This window comes from Dipteris shenzhenensis, chromosome 33, assembly GCF_047967505.1.
Source record: "Dipteris shenzhenensis isolate YYH24624 ecotype China chromosome 33, Dip_SZ_1.0, whole genome shotgun sequence".
NCBI classification, from domain to species: Eukaryota; Viridiplantae; Streptophyta; class Polypodiopsida; order Gleicheniales; family Dipteridaceae; genus Dipteris; species Dipteris shenzhenensis.
The window spans coordinates 2,172,523-2,192,441 of NC_141628.1; the positions used below are offsets into that span (position 1 = coordinate 2,172,523).

Consider the following 19,919-nt stretch of genomic DNA (forward strand, 5'->3'; position numbering starts at 1 on the left):
AAACGATGATGCCATAGCTTGCAGTCCAAATCACTAGGGGCTGTAACCACATTAGCAATATCATCATTTAAGGAAAGTTGAAAGAGGTTACCATTCCGAGGCGCAACTGCTATGGTATGTCCATCTTTTTCAATCCGACACTGTGTGTGGTCAAATCCAATAAAGAGAACAAGATCAACAAGTCATGCAACAGAAAGAAGATTTCTCTGAAGATCTGGAACATGGAGAATGCCTCGCAAGACTCTTGTTGAAGAAAAAGTGCCAAGATATAAATCACCAACACCCATGACTTTACAACTAGTGTCATCAGCAAGATAAACCAATTTCTTTTGAGGAAGAGCATGATAATTATGTAACCATTGAGATTGATATGTCATATTACCAGTAGCACGAGAATCAACAATAAAAGTGAAACCATCTCGAACATGAAGTATCATTTCTAGAGAGACATCAGAATAGATATGATTTGCATCTTGATGTGTATGGGCATCTTGTTGTTGAGTAGCATATGCTTGAGTATGTTTGCGATCATAATGCCTCTTGTAACACCAAAAGGATGGATGATTTCCACCACAATATTCACAAGGAGAATTATTGGATAAGCGGGGTTGCTTAGTGGTAACACCATGTTCCTCATCATATTGCCGAGCCCAACAATCAAAGATAACATGACCATGCTTATTACAGTAAGAACAATGTTTCTCAGGATATTTGAGATGAGAAGAATTGCCACTTCTATACGGATGACCACCATGTCCATATATGAAGAAAGGACGCTTGGGAGCAACACAAGCTGTCTCTGAATCTACATCATCCATTGTTATCATGATGGATTCATGAGGGTCTTTACGATGCTCGCGTCATTGAGCGTACTCAATCAAAGAAATACATGTTTGATCAAAATCAATCTTGTTTTTGTTGAAAAGGATGGTAACAATATTATCATATAATGGATCCTGGATTATGTCGAGAAGATAGGTCACCAATTGATTTCATGGAATAGGTGCACCAGCAGTAGCAAGTTGATTGATGATATTCTTGAATGAGTCAATATGAGTTGTCATAGGAGCTCCAACTTTGTACGGAGTGCTCAAAAGGTTACGAAGACAAAGAATCTCTGTGACAGAATTCTTCTTAAAAGTAGAAACGAGATATTCCCATATTGCATGAGAAGAAGGAAGGGCAAATACATCTAGCATAAGAGAATCATGTAGAGCAGATAAAATATACCGACGAGCTGCTTTATCACGAGAACGCCAATCAGCAGAGTCAGATCTCCATTGCTCAAAGAGAGGGCCTTGAGTCACAAGAGCATGATTCGGAGTTGCATCAACAGATTGGGGTGGACAAACGAGATCACCAAGAACAATATTTGAAAGATTATCACCTTTGAGTATCAATAACATCTTCACTTTCCAACTAGGAAAACCGTGTCCTTGAAACAGAGGAACAGATCATTAGCCAGAAAGAAAGCCATTGACGATTATAGATGTTACCATCATACTTCAGGAGAATACGTTTGTCAGAGCTCACGTCAATGATCAAGAATACAATGTCGCTCTGAAAATATAGAACTCGAGATACCCCAAAAAAGGATAGAACATGAGACGGGAGTATACTAGAAATAACATGCATGCCAAGAAAGCGCTTTGAGCTTGTTGATCACGAAACCATGATATTTTTTAGAAAAGCAAAACTTGTCGATCACGAAACAGAGGTATTTTTGGCAAAAAGCTTTAGGATTGTGCTGATCATGAAACCCATACATCATGAAGCCACGAGATTCTTCGCGAAAAGCAGTATGAGCGTGCCGATCACGAAACCAAGAAAAAAGTAGTCGTCATGAAAACTGACGTAACTTTCTGCTTCGAAGTCCGATTAGGGCGTTTAAGTGCTCAGAACGAAGAGCACGACGAGAGCTACATCTGCAAATCGATGTATGATCCATTTGCTATTGATAACTTTCTGAAATTTGTAGTAGAGAGCCTCTAAAAACCACATCAAGTTAGACATATCAAAATCGACAAAAGAAAATAAGCGATGAGATAATGAAAGCGTTATGTAATCAAATCAACAACTAATACTTCATGTCTTTCTTCATTACAATGAGCATACAATAGCAAAACCTTTGTAGCTCTGATACCATTTTGAGAGAGAAGAAGAAGAGATGATAGACACACCAAATAGACTCCCAAAGACTGATTCATATTGATCACTAGTTACATATATATAGGTGAGACCTAGTTCAAGTTAGGGCAAGCTATATATAGCTCTAACAGAACCGATAGCTCAAGGAAATCTATGGCTATTTATAGGATGAATAGGGCTACTAGAAGTTGGAGACAGCAAGGGCGACTGAAGAATGTGCCTACAAGGTCGATGTAAAAAACTATGACTATCACATGTGTTCAATAGAAGGATATTTTAAAGTCACGTTTTTAACATAAATATATATACGTTGGGGTATTGAAAAAAGCAATTTAAAAAGAAGTTATAGACTTTGTATTTAAAAAATCATTATAGATTGGTATAAAACATTTTGGATAAAGGAATAGACGAGGTAAAGTGCAAAGTGGAGCAAGAGTTTAACCCCTTTGCATAAGTGAACATACTCTTCACGAAATCAAATCCATGGCGATTGTTGCAGTGAACCAAGTCAAGACGACAAGAGTTTCAGATGACTTTGATGCTTGCTTGGTGGCACCTATACTTCTAATCATGGGTAAGTGTGAATGAATGTAAATGCAGGTGAGGTAGTACCCACCATGCCTAGTTATATATAAGGAATAGATATTAGAGAGTGAGTGTCATGTTATTTCCAGTGCAAGTAGTGCACAAGCCTTGTCCGAAGAGCCCGCGATTGTCTCTTTTCATTGTCCAAGTAACACAAATCTCCTCTCCATTTGTTGTGTACCTTACTTTCCTCTCTTGCATTTTATTTCTAAGTATTTCCCTCACTCTTGCAACCGGCATTTGGACATTCATTGCATATGCCTAGCACTCATTAGTTGCGATGGGTGTGCCATCAGGTGGCTATCTAAAAACTACAATTTTCCTTGCATACCCAAAGTGAATGCAAAGCAAAAAGTGCATTGGGATGAAGCAATGTAGCTACACACAACTTTGATTTGGGCATAACACTCTAAACTATTTTTTCATACAAGATATTATGTAACTATCAACATACCAATAATCACACCTATTTTTGTATTGTGACTTGTTTAAAGAGTTATAAGATTCCATGACGTGATATGATTTATATTGGCACCACAAAATACTTAATGACATAATTTAAGGATACAATGTATAACATATCCAATTGAAATGAACAGATGTAACTACAACCTTCACATAAACAATATTCGAATGTATTTAATAGATTAAATATCACCAATTGAGTGTAGCATATGTGCTCTTAAAGGAGTCTTAAAGAAATTATAATATTTTTAATAGAATGGTATCTCAAAGCCCATTCATAATTATTGTGATACAATATCTAAGCTGAAAAAATTGTACATTTAGTATTGCAAAAATATGTGTAATTTGTATCTAGATTGTTGAAACTATGTGCCTCCCCCATTGATCATTAATAATATGTTATGTATACTTAATCAAAAGTGTCATGTGTGCACAAATGTAAGCCCCTAGATGAATATAAGGATGTGAATAAAATATCACCTATAAATAGTAAAAATCTAGGATATATGTTTAAGGCTAAAGGATCTCAAATCGCCGATCAATGTGAGCACAGTAGAGTGGTTTGGTAGCTGAGGGTCCATTAAATTATCGCCCATGGGATGTTTAGTAGCATAATACACATTAGCGGCATGTGAAGGCACGTGACCTCTTATGTGGGACTTGGGTTCCTCACTTGGCATCAAAAATAATAAACATATATAGGATCTTACTAATCATGTGTGGTTCCAGGGAGTTCACTAAGCAATATGTAAGATAGCACATGCATTCAATAGAAGGGGTGTTATTTTCTTCGAGTTACAAAAAATGTAAATACTCATGGGGTTTAATAAATAGTACCCTTGAATGCACACACATGTTGTATTGGGTTTTAATTACATAGTGAATGCCTTGGGTATGACGTTCTCAGAAGGTGTACTATTAAGAAATCCTATGTATCATGTGTGTTCAAGGGGTATTTTTAAAACCCCTCAGCTAAAATTTTCTACCCAATAAAAACACCCCTCTTTATTTATGCAGTAAGTGAATTTTTTCTAAAGTTAAATTTAAAAAATCCTCGTGTTATTGTAATCCTTCTAAATTTTTACAAAAAGTTGAATTAAAATACCCCTCGTATTGAATGCACGTGGTACACTAAAATTTTGGAAGGTGAACCCCCCGAGATAAGGTTAATGGTTTCAAGTAAGAGTTAGAAGCCTACACCCTTGATTTGATATGCATTGATTTCTATAATTATTACTCTAATTGAATTGAATATTCGTTACATTTTCAATAACTTCACACATTTATTTGGCCATTGTGATTGGCATATGACCAATGCTCGGTATGGCGAACATTTCTTTGTGTGTGTGTGTGTGTGCGCGCACACGTGCATGTGTGTGTGTGTGGCGTATGTCCAAGTTTTGATATGGCTAACATTGCTTACATATATATATAACTAAGGTATTAGCTGATCATGTACCTATTTCGATGGAATATTGTTGGGTAAAATTGCCAAGTCTAACATATTAATGTCTCTAATAGTGTATTTGGCCATTGGGGGGTAGCTCTATTCCTTTTCCTCATGGATTATTATATTATGTGTGTTTAATGGTATTAAGTCATGCTCCAATATGAATAAATGATAAGCCTATTTAACAAGATAGGCTCTATCCCTTTTCCTCATGGACTAGTATTTTATGTGTGTTTAATGGTAATAGGCCATGCTCCAATATGAATAAATGATACATGTTTAATGGTAATAGGCCATGCTCCAATATGAATAAATGATAAGCCTATTTAACAAGATAGGCTAATTGACCATGTGAATGTAAGTGGAGATCTAACCCCATGATGAATTAAAGAAGAGCCAAGAGTCTCTATCTCCATAAAGCATGATTGCTCACGTGATCGATCATGGTTGGGATGAATAGTACAAGGAACATAGGGAAGGATGCCAAAAAGTAATTGATTTGGGTGGTTAGCTTCCTACAAATACGTGTGTGTGTGTGTGTGTGTGTGTGTATGTGTGTGTGTGCATGTGCATGTGTGTGTGCGTGTGTGTGTGTGTGCGTGTGTGTGCGCACGTGTGTGTATGTGTGTGTGTGGCGTTATGTCCAAATTTTGATATGCTTGACATTGCTTACATATATATATAACTAAGGCATTAGCTGATTGACATGTACTTATTTCGATGGAATATTGTTGGGTAAAATTGCCAAGTCTAACATATTAATGTCTCTAATAGTGTATTTGGCCATTGGGGGGTAGCTCTATTCCTTTTCCTCGTGGATTATTATATTATGTATGTTTAATGGTATTAGGTCATGCTCCAATATGAATAAATAATAAGCCTATTTAACAAGATAGGCTCTATCCCTTTTCCTTGTGGATTAGTATTTTATGTGTGTTTAATGGTAATAGGCCATGCTCCAATATGAATAAATGATAAGCCTATTTAACAAGATAGGCTAATTGAGCATGTGAATGTAAGTGGAGATCTAACTGCTAATGAATTAAAGAAGAGCCAAGAGTCTCTATCTCCATAAAGAATGATTGCTTACATGATCGATCGTGGTTGGGATGAATAGTACAAGGAACATGGGGAAGGATGCCAAAAAGTAATTGATTTGGGTGGTTAGCTTCCTACAAATACGAGCATGCAATAGTTTATATGAATGAAGGTCATGTTTGGTTCATTGCACGCAAAATAGTGAAGGCTAAGTGAATAAAGATGGGTTCATAGAGGCAAGGCCGGCCAAAGAAGAGGAAGAAAAGGAGGGAGGAGGACGGCAGGATGTGTCAACGGCAGGCTCTCCTTTGTTTCTCCTATGACGACCGAGTCAGTCTATACGTGCTTTACGGGCCATCGTTCACGGTTGCCATGTTCCTGTAAATGGGCTAAAGATGGGGTCCCTTCAATGAAGCTACAAAAACTATACAGATTGTCCACGACTACCACGCAGAGTACATGTCAATACGTTGAGATGACTCTCAGGAAGCTGTTGTGAAAGAATACTTGATCTGTCGGCCCTTGTATTCATACAAATGCTGTCTAGGCCAAGAGCTCTCTACTGAGATCATCCTTGCCTTCCCACAAACCAGCTATGCTTCATCAACCCCCCATGCTTCGGCCACTAGCTCTCCCTCTCTTGCTCTCTTTTCTACTCTGCAGTTGCATTCTGCAGCTTCCTCACTCTGGACATGGAGCACCCATTACACCTCCCGACCTTAGCAAGTGCCAGCCCGCCATCGCCACTTCCGTTATCCCTCCCGCCCTCACACTCACCTTCCAATGCTGCCTCCCTTTGCCCAAAAAGACCGTCACGTTTTCCTTCAAGAAGTTTCGACGAGAGAAGAAGACCAGAAGGCCCGCCCACAAGGCTGATGCTGAATATATCAAGAAGTACAACAAGGCATACGAGCTCATGAAAGCTCTTCCGTCTGAGGACCCTAGGAGCTTTGCTAAGCAAGTTGATATTCATTGTGCTTTCTGCAACGGAGCCTACACTCAACGAGGGAACAATATCACGCTTCAAATACATTTCTCATGGCTTTTCTTGCCCTGGCATCGTTGGTATCTCTATTTTCACGAACGAATCCTGGCGAGTCTGATAGGTGACCCAAGTTTTTCTCTGGTATTTTGGAATTGGGACAATCAAGAAGATGGAAATGTTATGCCTTCCATGTTTGCTAAGAATGGAACTGCACTCTACGACCCGAAGCGTAACCCAAATCACCTCCCTCCCCAGCTGGTGCGGCTTAATGCTCTCTCCACTACGACAAATACATCGCAGATCATCGACGAAAATTTGAATGCGATGTATCAAGCCTTAGTAACGGCATCAACGGCTGAGCTCTTCGCCGGAGGTGCCTACAGGTAATAAATATCTTAAGAAAGGTTCAGGATTTCCAACCGCCAATTCTTTAACTAGGTTATACTAGTAAGAATGTTGATAGAGAACCAGATCTTCTCCCACCCTCAGGATTCAGAACTTCTTTCGTTGTAATTGATATGTCATTGGTCTACAGTTGCACATGAGGAATCACTCGCGGTTGCTATTGAAATGCGCGTGTTCTAATTCGAATCTGCTGTGCAGAGTTGGTACCAACATCATAAACTCAACGGTACTGAATGCACCTCTCGGTGGAAGTATGGAGAACACAATTCATAATGCTATTCACTTTTGGACGGGCGATCCGAGCCAGCCGCTCATTGAGGACATGGGGACTTTCACGACTGCATCACGGGATCCCATATTCTTTGCTCATCATAGCAATATCGACAGGCTTTGGGGTGTTTGGAAAAAGCTCCCTGGTGGAAAGCGCAAAGACCATACAGATCCGGATTTTCTGAATGCGGAGTTTGTCTTTTACGACGAAAACGCAAACCTAGTGAAGGTGAAGGCCCGAGATGCTCTGGACTCCAAGAAGCTTGGCATAAGATACAAGGCAGTTAAGGCAGACAAGAAGTGGATAAACTACGCCCCGCAGCCAGCCTCCAATGCTAGCGCAGCCAAAAATACATCATCATCTAGCGTGAAGGCGATAGGGGCAGCAACGGAGGACTCGAAGACCATTTTCTTAGGCAAGAAGCTAGTTGCACTGGTGAGGCTACCTGGGGCGCCATCGGCGGAGTTCTTGAAAGACGAGGGGGTGAAGAATGTGGATGAACTAGCAGAAGTGTTGGTGTTGCAAGGGGTGGAGGTGCAGAGGGAGACGTTTGTGGAGCTGAAGGTGTTCATCAATCTACCGGATGCAGACGACGATACGAGCACGAGCAGTGCAGAGTACGTAGGTGCGTTCAACGTAATTCCACGTGCTGGCAAAGAGAACCGGTTGTTCGCAAATGTGAAGATGGAGATCGGCGACAACATCAAGAGAATTGGGCTTCAAAACGAAGACGAGGTGCTCATCACCATCTTGGTGAAAGGACATCGCCACCACCCCTACGTGACTTTGAAAGGCATCAAAGTAGAATACGAGTAGGGATTCATTCCTTTTATTCCGCTCACATAGCGGCCATCGTTTTGTCTTTCTCACTATTTATTTCAATAAATTTGGACGTTTTCTTAATGACTTACGCATGGAACTCCCTCTTGATTTATTCGGCAATTTTATGAGATCATATATTTTATATATTTTATCAATGCTCAAGAGAGAGTGCGATCATCATGAATGCTTATGGCACTCCCTCTTGATTTATTTTCTTGGTATCCCCAATTTTATGAGATCTTGCTAAAGTTTTGATATGTGTGTGTGCGAGTTCGTGTGCGTGGTGTACACTGCGTGTAGGTGTGCATGTGCATGTGCATGTGCGTGCATGCATGCACGCACATGTGTGTGTGTGTGTGTGTCTGTGTGTGTGTGTGTGTGTGTATGACAGAGAGAGAGAGAGAGAGAGAGAGAATGTGTGTGTGTGTGTGTGTGTGTGTGAAAGAGGGTAAAAGCAAACTTTTAGGAAATCCAAAACCGAGTGCAATATCAACATATATAACTTTCATGTCCCATCTAAAGTAATGTTTGTGTGTGTGTGTTTATGAAAGAGGGTAAAGGTAAACTTTTAACAAATCCAAAACCAAAATATACGACTTTCATGTCCAAGCTAAAACAATTTTCTAATGAGGAAGTGCTAAGATGGTACAACAATAAAAAAATAAGGTTTTGTTACTTTTTGGATAATCGCTTCAATTTGTGGCATCAAATTTTTGCTAAGCAATGCACTTAAGCTTAAGGATGGCTAAAAGGAATATATGTAAAGGAACTAGCACATCTTTTGAATAAATATCTCCCAAACAACAATACTAAATTACTAAACTCTTCTCATACTTCATTTTATATTGCAACAACTACAAAAGGTAAGCATAGAATATGCAAGTGCAACAACTATATAGGCATGCATGGAATATTGAAGTGCAATGCCATAGATCTTGGAAAATTGCATGTAATCATCAACATCAATGACAATCAACCAAAAGAACAAAGTATGGCACGTGTCTTTTTAAAAGGAATTTCCCTCTTGAAACTGCCATGACAAAGCCCTTAGACTCTCTTTTGGATCTATGCACTACTTGGTGTTGAGCATGAGCTTTCAAAAAAGAATAAGAATCAGTGATCTTCTTTATAAACTTGTGCATTATATACTTGTTTAGATACCAAGAAAGCATCCTCTCATTTACCCCACGTCCCTCGTACAATACACATGTTGCATCCTGTAACCACCTACAAGCACATATATGGATCCCACTCTTGAATCATGTATGAGGCATTTACACTATATACTCATAAGGATACAAAGGGATCAAGGAAAATTCAAAATTAACAAATAAACATTCAAATATAACATAGATACTACAAATCAAGCTTATTTTGTTGTAAAACTAGAGAAGGGGAGGACTCTCCCATCTTCTTCGATCTAAAAAAAAGTAGTATTTCAAGTTTGAATAATATTTCTAATTTACAAAATCAAATTGCTCATATATTCTAGATAGGAAGATATGCACTTGGTTTTAGACCTCTTTTAGACTTACCAAGAGAAGGTTTTGTTACACTATGCTTGGAAATCGAACAAAGCACCATTCACATTGACAAGTACTCAAGAACCAATCATAGCCTCCCACAAGAACATTAATTTATTCACAACAAGACAAAGCACCCACAGACGTGCACACAGACGCGTTTACTGAACTTTAAAAAAACTTACGGGCCTATCTATTTGTGCATCTATTTTTACATCTAGAGACCTGCATCTAATAGCGCATCTATATAGCAGACAAATGTGCGTATAGACGTGCATCTAGATGCGTAAATAGATGCTCTGCTAAAAAATTTAAAAAACAGATAGATGCATCATTAAACGCGTGTATAGACACGTTTATAAACGGTCTTATAGATGCGTTTATAGACACGCAAATAGACGCTTCTCGAACAGACAGACGCGTATATAGACGCATTTATAAATGCGCTACATAATATATTTTTTTTTAATTTACAGAATGCTATGTATGTTGTGTATGCTATAAACTTACAAGAATCCCATTTCCACATTGTGTAATTCAATTCTTACAGCCAACCACATTTTAATTACAATTCCAAATAAAACATTACAACTCCAAAACGCAATAAAATTGAAAGCTCAAAAAGTGCTTATATGTACATATAGCATGAAGCTAAGCCACATCATGTCGCTTCAAGTACAAAAAATAAGAGGAGTGTATATACAAGAGGCATGAAGCCAAGCCAGTGGCTTTAAGTACAAAAAAGAGTAGCTAGTACTACTTCTACAACTAATCTATGTTCTCCACGTCCTCGCTCTCTTTCACGCTCCCTTCTACGCTCCCTTTTGTGCTCCCTTCTCCGCATCCTTCCTCGTCTTCTTCCTCGTCTTCTTGTGCAGGGACCTGTAAACAAGGGACAACATATATCAATGTATGAAAAATCAAATCTTTACTTATAATATTGACATTATTTAATTACTTTCAAATGCCTCGAGGGCCGCTCCGATAGCCTGGATATACTGCTCCTTAGTAATCAACCTGTCATGATAGAAGTGCTTCCATGTATCTCCTCTGCGATGGTGTCAGTGGTAGGTTGTCTCGACGAGAGTAGGGTATCTGCCCACGATATCAAGCTGCAAGACGACACAATTTGCAGAGGGGTTAGTACAAAGAAACAACCTCCTAATAAACTATATAAGCAATATAATTTGAGATCGATACTTACAAATTGGGCCTCCCATGATTCAACACCTCTGCTCCAAAATGCATGCTTCCATATTGCTCCATCTGGATCCTTCGTGCCTCCATGTGCTGCAGACTGGGATCCTCCCTCGCTGACTTTATTGTTTTCTTCCACTCACGCTTGTGAGCGGTGTGGGGTGGGCCCCTTACAGGTGGTTGACCTCCCTCGAGCCTGGCAAGCTCTCCTAGTTCTTGCCTCTTAAGCGAAGATCTTTTATTGCCAAGTATCATAACAATCTTTGACTTGGCCCATTTATCTGTGAGCTGACGATTGGGGGGGTTAGGATACCTAGAGTGAACAGCAGCGAGGGTCTCATGAGCCAACCTCTTTGGCTGGTCTTTGTAGTGGATAAAGCAATCTTTGTAATTGTTAGCAATTACAGAGCGCATGAAGGCCATGATGTCCTTCCCCTGTGTATCCATCAAGATACCTCCTGTCTGAGTGATGTCATAGAATATCATATCATCACTCGGAGGCACGTCTAAATCATCTGAATTATCATCATCCCCACCACCACCCATCCCAAAGCACTGTGCCATGCATCCCCCACTGCTCTCCCTACTATTACGCCTGCCACCATGTCGTGTCGAGCTAGTATGCTAGCCACTCGTAGCTAGAGACTGCACGGGACTACGTGGATCACTTGTAGCTGGAGAACCGAGTCTCGACTGCACAGGAGTACGCCAATGGCTCTGCGAGATAGAAGGACCTCCTGATGGCATGGGGGAAGGGGCATAAGACAGCATGGCGGAAGGGGCATAAGATGGCATGGGGGAAGGGGCATAAGACGACATGGGAGAAGGGCCTTGGCTGTGTAGCCGGTTGGGCTGTGTTGACTCTGCTAGGGTAATCTCAGCTAGTGTGGGGTGGTTTGGAGTCTATAGTGCCGACTCCTGGGGGGGTGTTTAGAGTACCCATCATATACCCGTATAACTCCGCAGGACTAGGAGGGTGCCCTTAAAGGTTATAGAAGTCCCTAAAAATAGACTTTCGGAGATCAGATGAGCTCGAAGAGCTTCCTGGCCATATGATGAACTAGAAAAAAGAAAAAAAGATGATTACTGATGAGCTAAGAAGAAAGAAAAAAGGAAGAAAAGATTACTGTCGAAGTGCATCTATAAACACATCTGAGAAGCGCGTCTATTTTTGCGTATAACAGCGCGTCTATAGAAGTGACTATCTGTGTCTACAAATAGGCTAGACACACGTCTAGACACGCTTGTAGACACGGTTTTAGATGTGCTCTAAGATGCGCCTATAGATGCACTCCAACAGACAGACTTTTCTAAAAAGTAGAAAAGGACATGTGCCCGATACAAAAACGTAACACTGATACCAAAATCATGTATTTCTTGGATACGAGAAAGTACAAATCCAAAGAGAGCAAACTTCCAAAAAAGATCAACTGTAAAAAGACTTAACTTGGATAGATGTATGGAAGCTTCTTCTCCTTTTTCAAAGTTGCTTCTCTTCCTTGTTCTCCCTCTTCTCCTTTAAGCTTGGAAGTAAGTGTGGGTGCCTTCCTCTTAAGTGTAAGCTTGGAAGTAAGTGTGGGTGCCTTCCTCTTAAGCGTTAAAACTATGGATCTGCTAATAGCAAAGCAAGCAAGCCACGCAAAGTATAAGTAATGTGAAGAAAAGCAAAGCGAGCACACTTAAAGTAGATTTAAAAACTGCGTCTATAGGTGTGTCTAATAGTGCATCTATACACGAATCTAAATACACAAAGCAGATGCAGTTTTAGATTCGCACCACAAAACAGATAGATGTGGTTTTAGATACGCTTATAGACGTGCACCACAGAATAGACAGACGCGTTTTTAGACGTGCCACAGAGTTTAAAATTAAATATTTGAAGAAAAGCAAATTTTTTTGGGTTGTTTATTTATAGGATGTCTTCATCTTCAACAAGTAGCTCCAGTGAGGATGAATCCCTTCGTATCCACCATTGCAAAATGTGGTTGTAGAAAAAAATCAAATGTATGTGTGATCGATATCGAGGAAACATGTATCGTGCACGCAGCATTACACTCAATCACATCTCAAAATATGGAGAATGGGATGCGATCGTAAACATGGTAAGTGTTAAAGAGTTAAGGTTGATCATCCTAGATATGTTGCCCCTTGGATTTCTCCCACCTGATCATCCTAGATATGTTGCCCCTTGGAATGAAGTCCTCCCACAATCACTCACCGCGGGAGATTGGATGAGAATTTGGGATGGTTCCATGACTCCTCCACCACTTGGCATGAGCAGGTAAGGGTTTGTAACTATTGTGTGCTATATTGGCTGGAAATAAAGATTGCCCACTAAAACTTTATTTTGTTTAGATACTCCATCTTTTATCGTTTACTATATTGGTCCCACCTCAAGATCAATCACCTGCTTGATCCCATGCATATCTTCAAGAATGTGGCATCTACCATTTGGAAGCATTTGAATGGGACATGAGATTCCATAGGCATAAGGAAGGATCTACATACCACAGGGAGGATGCATGAAGCTTGGCCACAAGAGAGACCAAATGGGTGTGTTTTTTTACCTCGTGCACCGTGGAGGTTATCAAAGCTAGAGATGGCATCGGTGAAGTGTGCTATTACTACAATTCGTACTCCCACCGGATGCATGACGTGTTTGAAGGGAGCCTTTGTAAAGAGCAAGAAAAGAGGTGTAGAGCAATTATATGGCTTGAAATCTCATGATTGGCACAAGATGCTCCAAGTAAGTATTTTATGTGCATAATATCTTTTTCCTTTTAAATTTATGAGTGAATAATTATAAGCAACTAATCAACCACCTCCTCATGGGTTCAGTTCATACTACCTAGTAGCATTTCACATAGTGCATTGAAGGACATGAAAGATTGTATTTACAAGATGGGCGAGCTTGTGAGGTACTTTACATGATACAAAATATGATGTGTATCAATGCTCCATGCATGCAAGGTGTTCATATTCCTAATATGGTGTACTTTTTCATTTCTAGGTATGTGAGCTCAAAGGAAATAGATCCCACCACTCTTGAGAATGCTCGAGTTATGTCAGTGGAGGTGGTTTGTTTAGTGGAGGAGACATTTCCACATTCTATTCTCACAAGCCAACTACATCTTATAGTGCATTTGGTGGATGAGATTGCTATATGCGGTACTATACATGCACGATGGTTGTTCTTCCTCGAGCGCTTCATGAAGACCTTGAAGGGCTTCGTAAGACAAAATGCAAGACCCGAAGAGGTAGCATGGCTGAGGGTTGGTTGGTACAAGAGTCACTTGTATATATTTCTGAGTTTCTTGTTGATGTGGATAGCTCTCTCCCACGACTATGGAGAGATGATGAAGACCTAAGGATGACCTCTATTATGCCTCAAGGGAAAGGACGCAACAAAGTAATAGACACAGAGTTGCATAATAGTATCAACCTCTATTGCATGCTTAATAGTGATGTGATGAAAAGATGGGTAACAAGATACGAGGATGCAAAGGCAAGAAGACAAGAAGAAAGGGCCCTCTTTCATACACACCACGGATCTCGTGTGCCATACCCTCAGTATCTAAGAGCACTTCCAAAGGATATTCATGTGGATTGGCTACTTGATGAAATGGAGAAAGCAGAGAAAGACGAGGGGATGCATATCACAATGGAAGAATGGGAGTATGCTAGGGGATGCATGAGCAAGGTCGGTATATAGAATGTTATGCATAAGTTAGGAGCTTTTAATAATTTAGATTGCTTATTTATTTGACTTTTTCTTGGTGTAGTACACTATGTTCAATGCTATATGGTGTGAGCGCAAGCATTTTCGAACACAACAGATTGATGATAAGAGAAACACATAAGATTACGGCATCATTGCTAGCTTTAAAGGAGCCAATGGAGCCATGGATGATTATTGTGGCATAATCCAAGATATTATTAAGCTTGACTTTCGACACTTCTTTGTGTATGTTTTGGATGTAAAGTGGTTTAAGGGCATGGTGGAAAGAGGCCCTAATGCAACAATCAAACACCATGCAAGTGGCTTTGTAACTTTTGACTCCACAAAGTTTTGGCAAAGTAGGAAGGACACACTAGTACTACCACAACAATGTGAATAGGTACTGTGCACACATATAAAAATACTCGCTTTTAAATATTTGATGCAAGGAAAATAACATGATTGTATTTTTGTGTTTGAATTAGGTTGTCTATCAACCAATGGTGGATAATAATAGATGGTGGCATGTCATACCTATTATGCCACATTCCAAAGTGATGTATAGTACAATTACTAATATGGAGCGTATGGAGGATGATCATGGCCATGGACATGATGATGACCATGATACGAAAGAGGACGATGATCATGAGATAGGAGATATAGATATTGAGGCCATTACCCGTGAGGACGAGCCTGCCATTGGTAATGCTGATTTCGATGAGCACATGAGTAGCACAAGTAGTATTTGTAGATCTAAACACTTGTTTGGATTTTGAAGTAGATAGTTTGGCAAGGGTTGATCTCATTGAGGATGAGATTTAACCGTTGCCCATCATTGATATTAGCAAAACTATTTTACATATTGTCTCATTCTCCTCACCTCACTTAATTCTTGTATATGTGGGGTTGCAAAAAAGCATTGATGTTTTTGTTAAAATTATGTGCTTTGGTAATCATGGGCAATGTTTGGAAAGCAATGATGTACACCAAAATCTCACTTTCTGTATTCTTTGTTTTGCATCTAAATACACGTCTAATTCCCAATGTAAATGTGCTAATACACGCGCATATAGACACGCTGATAAATGCAATGTTAGATGGGCCCGTATTTTCTCAGTGTAGACGCGTAAATAGACATGTTGATACACGTGCAAATAAACGAGTTGTTAGATGCGCTATTAGATGCACCTGTAATTTCTCTATTCAAGCAATGCCTATAGACGCACTCACTATTTTGCACGTCTATCAAGAGCATCTATAGTTGCTTTGTGTTGTTGTGATTCCATGTTAGCTACATGGCCAAGCCATGAAACAGGGTCTAGAATCCTTAGGGTGACCTAATATAGCAATTCTACCAAGCTATCAAAATAGGTCAACATCATTCCAAACACTTGGATCCCTAGCATAATTACAATGACTAGGCATGAATGTCTAGATCAAAGTATCTACTGATGTTGTTTCATAGTGTCAACAAGCGACGGTGTTGAATCTTCCATTAGAGATACACCTAAAATTGTAGTGCCAATCTTAACTTGCATGCAATGCTAGCAAAGCACTACTCCATCCCATTATCACAGCTTATTGTCATATAAATTTGAAAGATTTGACACAATTGGAAATTTAGAATATTGTCATTTGTATTCCATGGCCTAGATTTCCAAGAAAGATTTATGATGCATGTTGTTTTGGCAAATAAGGCAAAGCCATTCTTGGAAAATGTTCAACTAGCAACCTTTACCACTTCTTGCTTTGATACATTGCAATGTATGGGGTACGAGGCTCAAACTATAAGCATTAATAGTGCATTCTATTATTTTATCATTATTGAGAACTATAACAAATATTATTCTCATATTATTGGTCCATTTGAGGATTGGTTGGCATCACTTTGCTATGATAGGATAAATTTCTCATGTGCACTTGAGCCCTTGTGCGAATGCTAATGTCTCATATCAAAATCATTGAAGTATTATTTAATAGATGAATATATATCAAAATACTATGAGGCCACAAGGGATTTCCTTGAGTCTTTTGTGGGATAGCCTTAGTTACAAGAGTTGTTGGGCCAATGGCAATGTCAATATAGGCTCCAAAATAATCATGACTATTATACTTAACCTTGGTGCATGGTAATGTCACCATAAGCTCCAAAAGAAGCATGAGTACTATAGTTGACCTGGGTCTAGATAGCCAATGCTCAAGCACATCAAAGTCCCATTCAAGTGCTCAAGGAGTATCTCAAGTCTTCTATCAGTAGCTTGATTCCTCTTCTCATGCAAGCTCTTGTGTGTCCAAAAGCATACCCTTGGGATTCTCTTCTCATACTCTTGTGATTCCACTTCTCATGTAATCCCTTCTCATACAAGCCCTTATGACCAAAATTCACTTAGTCCATACTCTTGTGATTCCAGTTCTTATGCAATCCCTTCTCGTATAAGCCCTTATGACCAAAATTCAGTTAGTCCATAAATAAAGAGGGGTGTTTTTATTGTGAAATAAATTTTAGTTGAGGGGGTTTTTTAATACCCTCTAATGCATGTGATACGTAGGGTGTCTTAGTAGTGCACCCCCCGAGATTTCCATCAAAAATGCCTCTAGAAAAATACACAAACATCAATATTTTGGCATGAATGTTGGAGAAATAAAATCAAATTCAATTTTTTTCGCGAGCTAAAATATATTGTATCCATGTTTTTCTCCATTCTTTAATCAATTGAAGAATCACTAGAATCTTCATTGTCAAATTGTGAGATTGATGCTCATCATCTCAATCATCTTCAACATGTAGATCGAGGTCTCCAAAATTAGTACCTAAGAAACCCTTTAAGGAACCCAAACTATCTTCATTTTCTAAAACTCTAGTAGATGGCTTATTGATCTATTTCTTCATCTTCCATTTCATTCTCTACTTCCATATCTTCAAATATAGGTTGGTTTCTAGGTGCAACATGAATCACAAATCACCATTGGTTGTCTACTCGATCGGGTTGAAAGACGACCTAAAACAAAAATCCACAATATGCAAGCTCTAAGTTGCAGGAAAAATGATATCCATATAAGAAATTGCTTACTTGATCATAGTGATGCAGACAATCCATGCACTACAGGTGAGAGAGGGAGCTGTAGACTAGGGTAAGAGAGAGGAGGAGGAGGAGCATGGTCTATTGCTATGTAGTAGGCAAACATAAGAATCCTGCTATTGCAGTATGCAAGGGTTATCCAAAGGCAGGTACTCGTAGGCTCCTTAATGGAAGCTTGGCATTACTTGTTGACTTAACAACCCACATGAAACACACGAGTAGGATAGACCATAGTAGGGTAGAATTAGTGGGTACAACACACGTATAGAGAATTGTGATAACCATTTAAGATTAACCATAGTATCATTAGCATCCTTAAGAATTAAATTGGCACCAAGTACGATAGAGGCTACCAATAAAGTGTACTGATAACAAAAGTCCATACTTAGGGAAGAGTGCTAACCCTAGATACTAGATGCATCATATATTGGGTTAGCAATATTTCACATAGGTTACCCATATAGGAGACCATACGTAGGATATCCAATTGTGGTTACAAATTTGATTAAAGCCCTGCCAGGAAATCAATAAATCATGCAACAAGAAAATCAATAATGTCAATCAATTATTCCTATACCAGATCGTGTGTCAAATTCTAGTTAAGAACATAAGTGAGTGTGTGTGTGTGTGTTTGCATGCATGCATGTGAAGACATGAGAGAGAGAGAGAGAGAGAGAGAGAGAGAGAGAGTCAATGTCTAATATTATTTATGAAATAACGCTTTCTTTTTCTTTCATGGATTTCCAAATTGCATTGAATTCCATACATAAAGACCATCATCATTGAGAGACACAAATTCTCCTCATGGAATTTATAGCAAATCATAACCACAAGACATAAATTTTGCTACAAATGATTAGAAAACCACATTATAAAGGAAATAATATTGTCATATCAAATCTGTATAATGTCAGATAATGGGTTTGATTTATTGAAATCTCAAGGAGACCATCCACAAAGTCAAGTATGAAATTGTGATCCACAGAACGGCTTGTTCGAATGTCTCTAATTTGGGGATCTAAATTATATGTCTTAGATATACCCAACACATCATACAAATCCTTTGATATGTGTGTGTGCTTCTTGCCTTCAAAGAATTTGCCAAGCATGCCAAATGATAGCTATGCTCACATGAAAGTGTGTACTATCCAATGCTACTATCAAAAGGATCATGGCATATTGGACATACAGGACCATCTAGATTGATCACCAGTGCAATTGGCAGAGTTGATGGTCTTCTTACTGCTAGTCCCACCATGTCATGATCAAAATCAAAAACATGACCCCCATTATCAATGTGCTATAATGCAATCCTTGGACCTTCAGCAACACGTGAAAAGCATTGTGCTATGAGTACTTGCTCTTTCAATTGTATTTCCAATCTTTGTCCTTGAAAATATGTACTCTCTGTTGTTTTTAATTTTTGAATTTCCTCTTGCAGCATAAGTTTTTTTTTTGAAGATTTGCAATCTCTTCATTCAATTGCACAATTATTTCTTGATGTACTCAATCCTTTTTTTCAGCTTCACTAGTCACTCCATGGAAAGCATCACGCAACAAGATAGAAGGAAATGTAAGTGTTGCTATATTTGGTGATGTTTGCATACTTGCACAATTTAAATCTTCATCATCATTATGTTGTTCAATTAATGTGGCATTACATATCTCATCCTCCAATGCATGCTCTGTGTATGGTGTATCATGATTTTTTCCTGTTGCATATCTTATGTTTCTAAGCATCATTAAATTTCCCTTGTTCATGTATCTATTTCTTGGGCATACTTAAAATTGTGTATCTATACCTTCAATATTAACAACTACATATGAATTGATTATAATGTCAAAAACTTGTTTTTTCTAACAGGGCATTAGTCATGGCAAGTTCATCTAGCCAAGTAGGAGGCAATCATAGCATACACAATTGTACAAATGCTCTTGTCCTATTGCATGCTAAAGTGGAAGCTGCTTGCTCCACAACACCTGATATGGATGTGAAAAGTGTTTTCGCAAGGGCAAGTCCTTTTTCGAATCCAAATGGACTCAAATGGCTAGAAGGTTAAAAGATTGTCCCCAAGGATGTTGTCCAGCAACTTTGGACAAAGGGTTGTGCTAAGCATGCACATTGGGCTATAAAAGACTGCACACATGCATTGATACATAAGCAAGCTTCTGAGATTTTTACTTTAGCTTGTGGAACAGTTGCCCATTCGGGTTGCATTCCAATGTTCT

At 39.1% G+C, this 19,919-nt stretch overlaps 1 protein-coding gene across 1 annotated transcript; it reads left to right on the forward strand.

Annotated features, from left to right (window-relative positions):
- Positions 1 to 6,860: 6,860 nt before the first annotated feature.
- LOC147879536 (polyphenol oxidase, chloroplastic-like) lies at positions 6,861 to 8,163 on the forward strand. The gene is made up of 2 exons (XM_087371851.1): positions 6,861 to 7,054; positions 7,275 to 8,163. The coding sequence occupies exons 1-2, from the start codon at positions 6,861 to 6,863 to the stop codon at positions 8,161 to 8,163; spliced, it is 1,083 nt and encodes a 360-aa protein (XP_087227977.1).
- Positions 8,164 to 19,919: the final 11,756 nt, after the last annotated feature.

Bases quoted from the DNA above. Each gene is read 5' to 3' on its own strand.
- LOC147879536 (XM_087371851.1), top strand. From the start codon at position 6,861: ATGTTTGCTAAGAATGGAACTGCACTCTACGACCCGAAGCGTAACCCA. The intron at 7,055-7,274 runs GTAATAAATATC...TCTGCTGTGCAG, and splicing joins TTCGCCGGAGGTGCCTACAG to AGTTGGTACCAACATCATAA.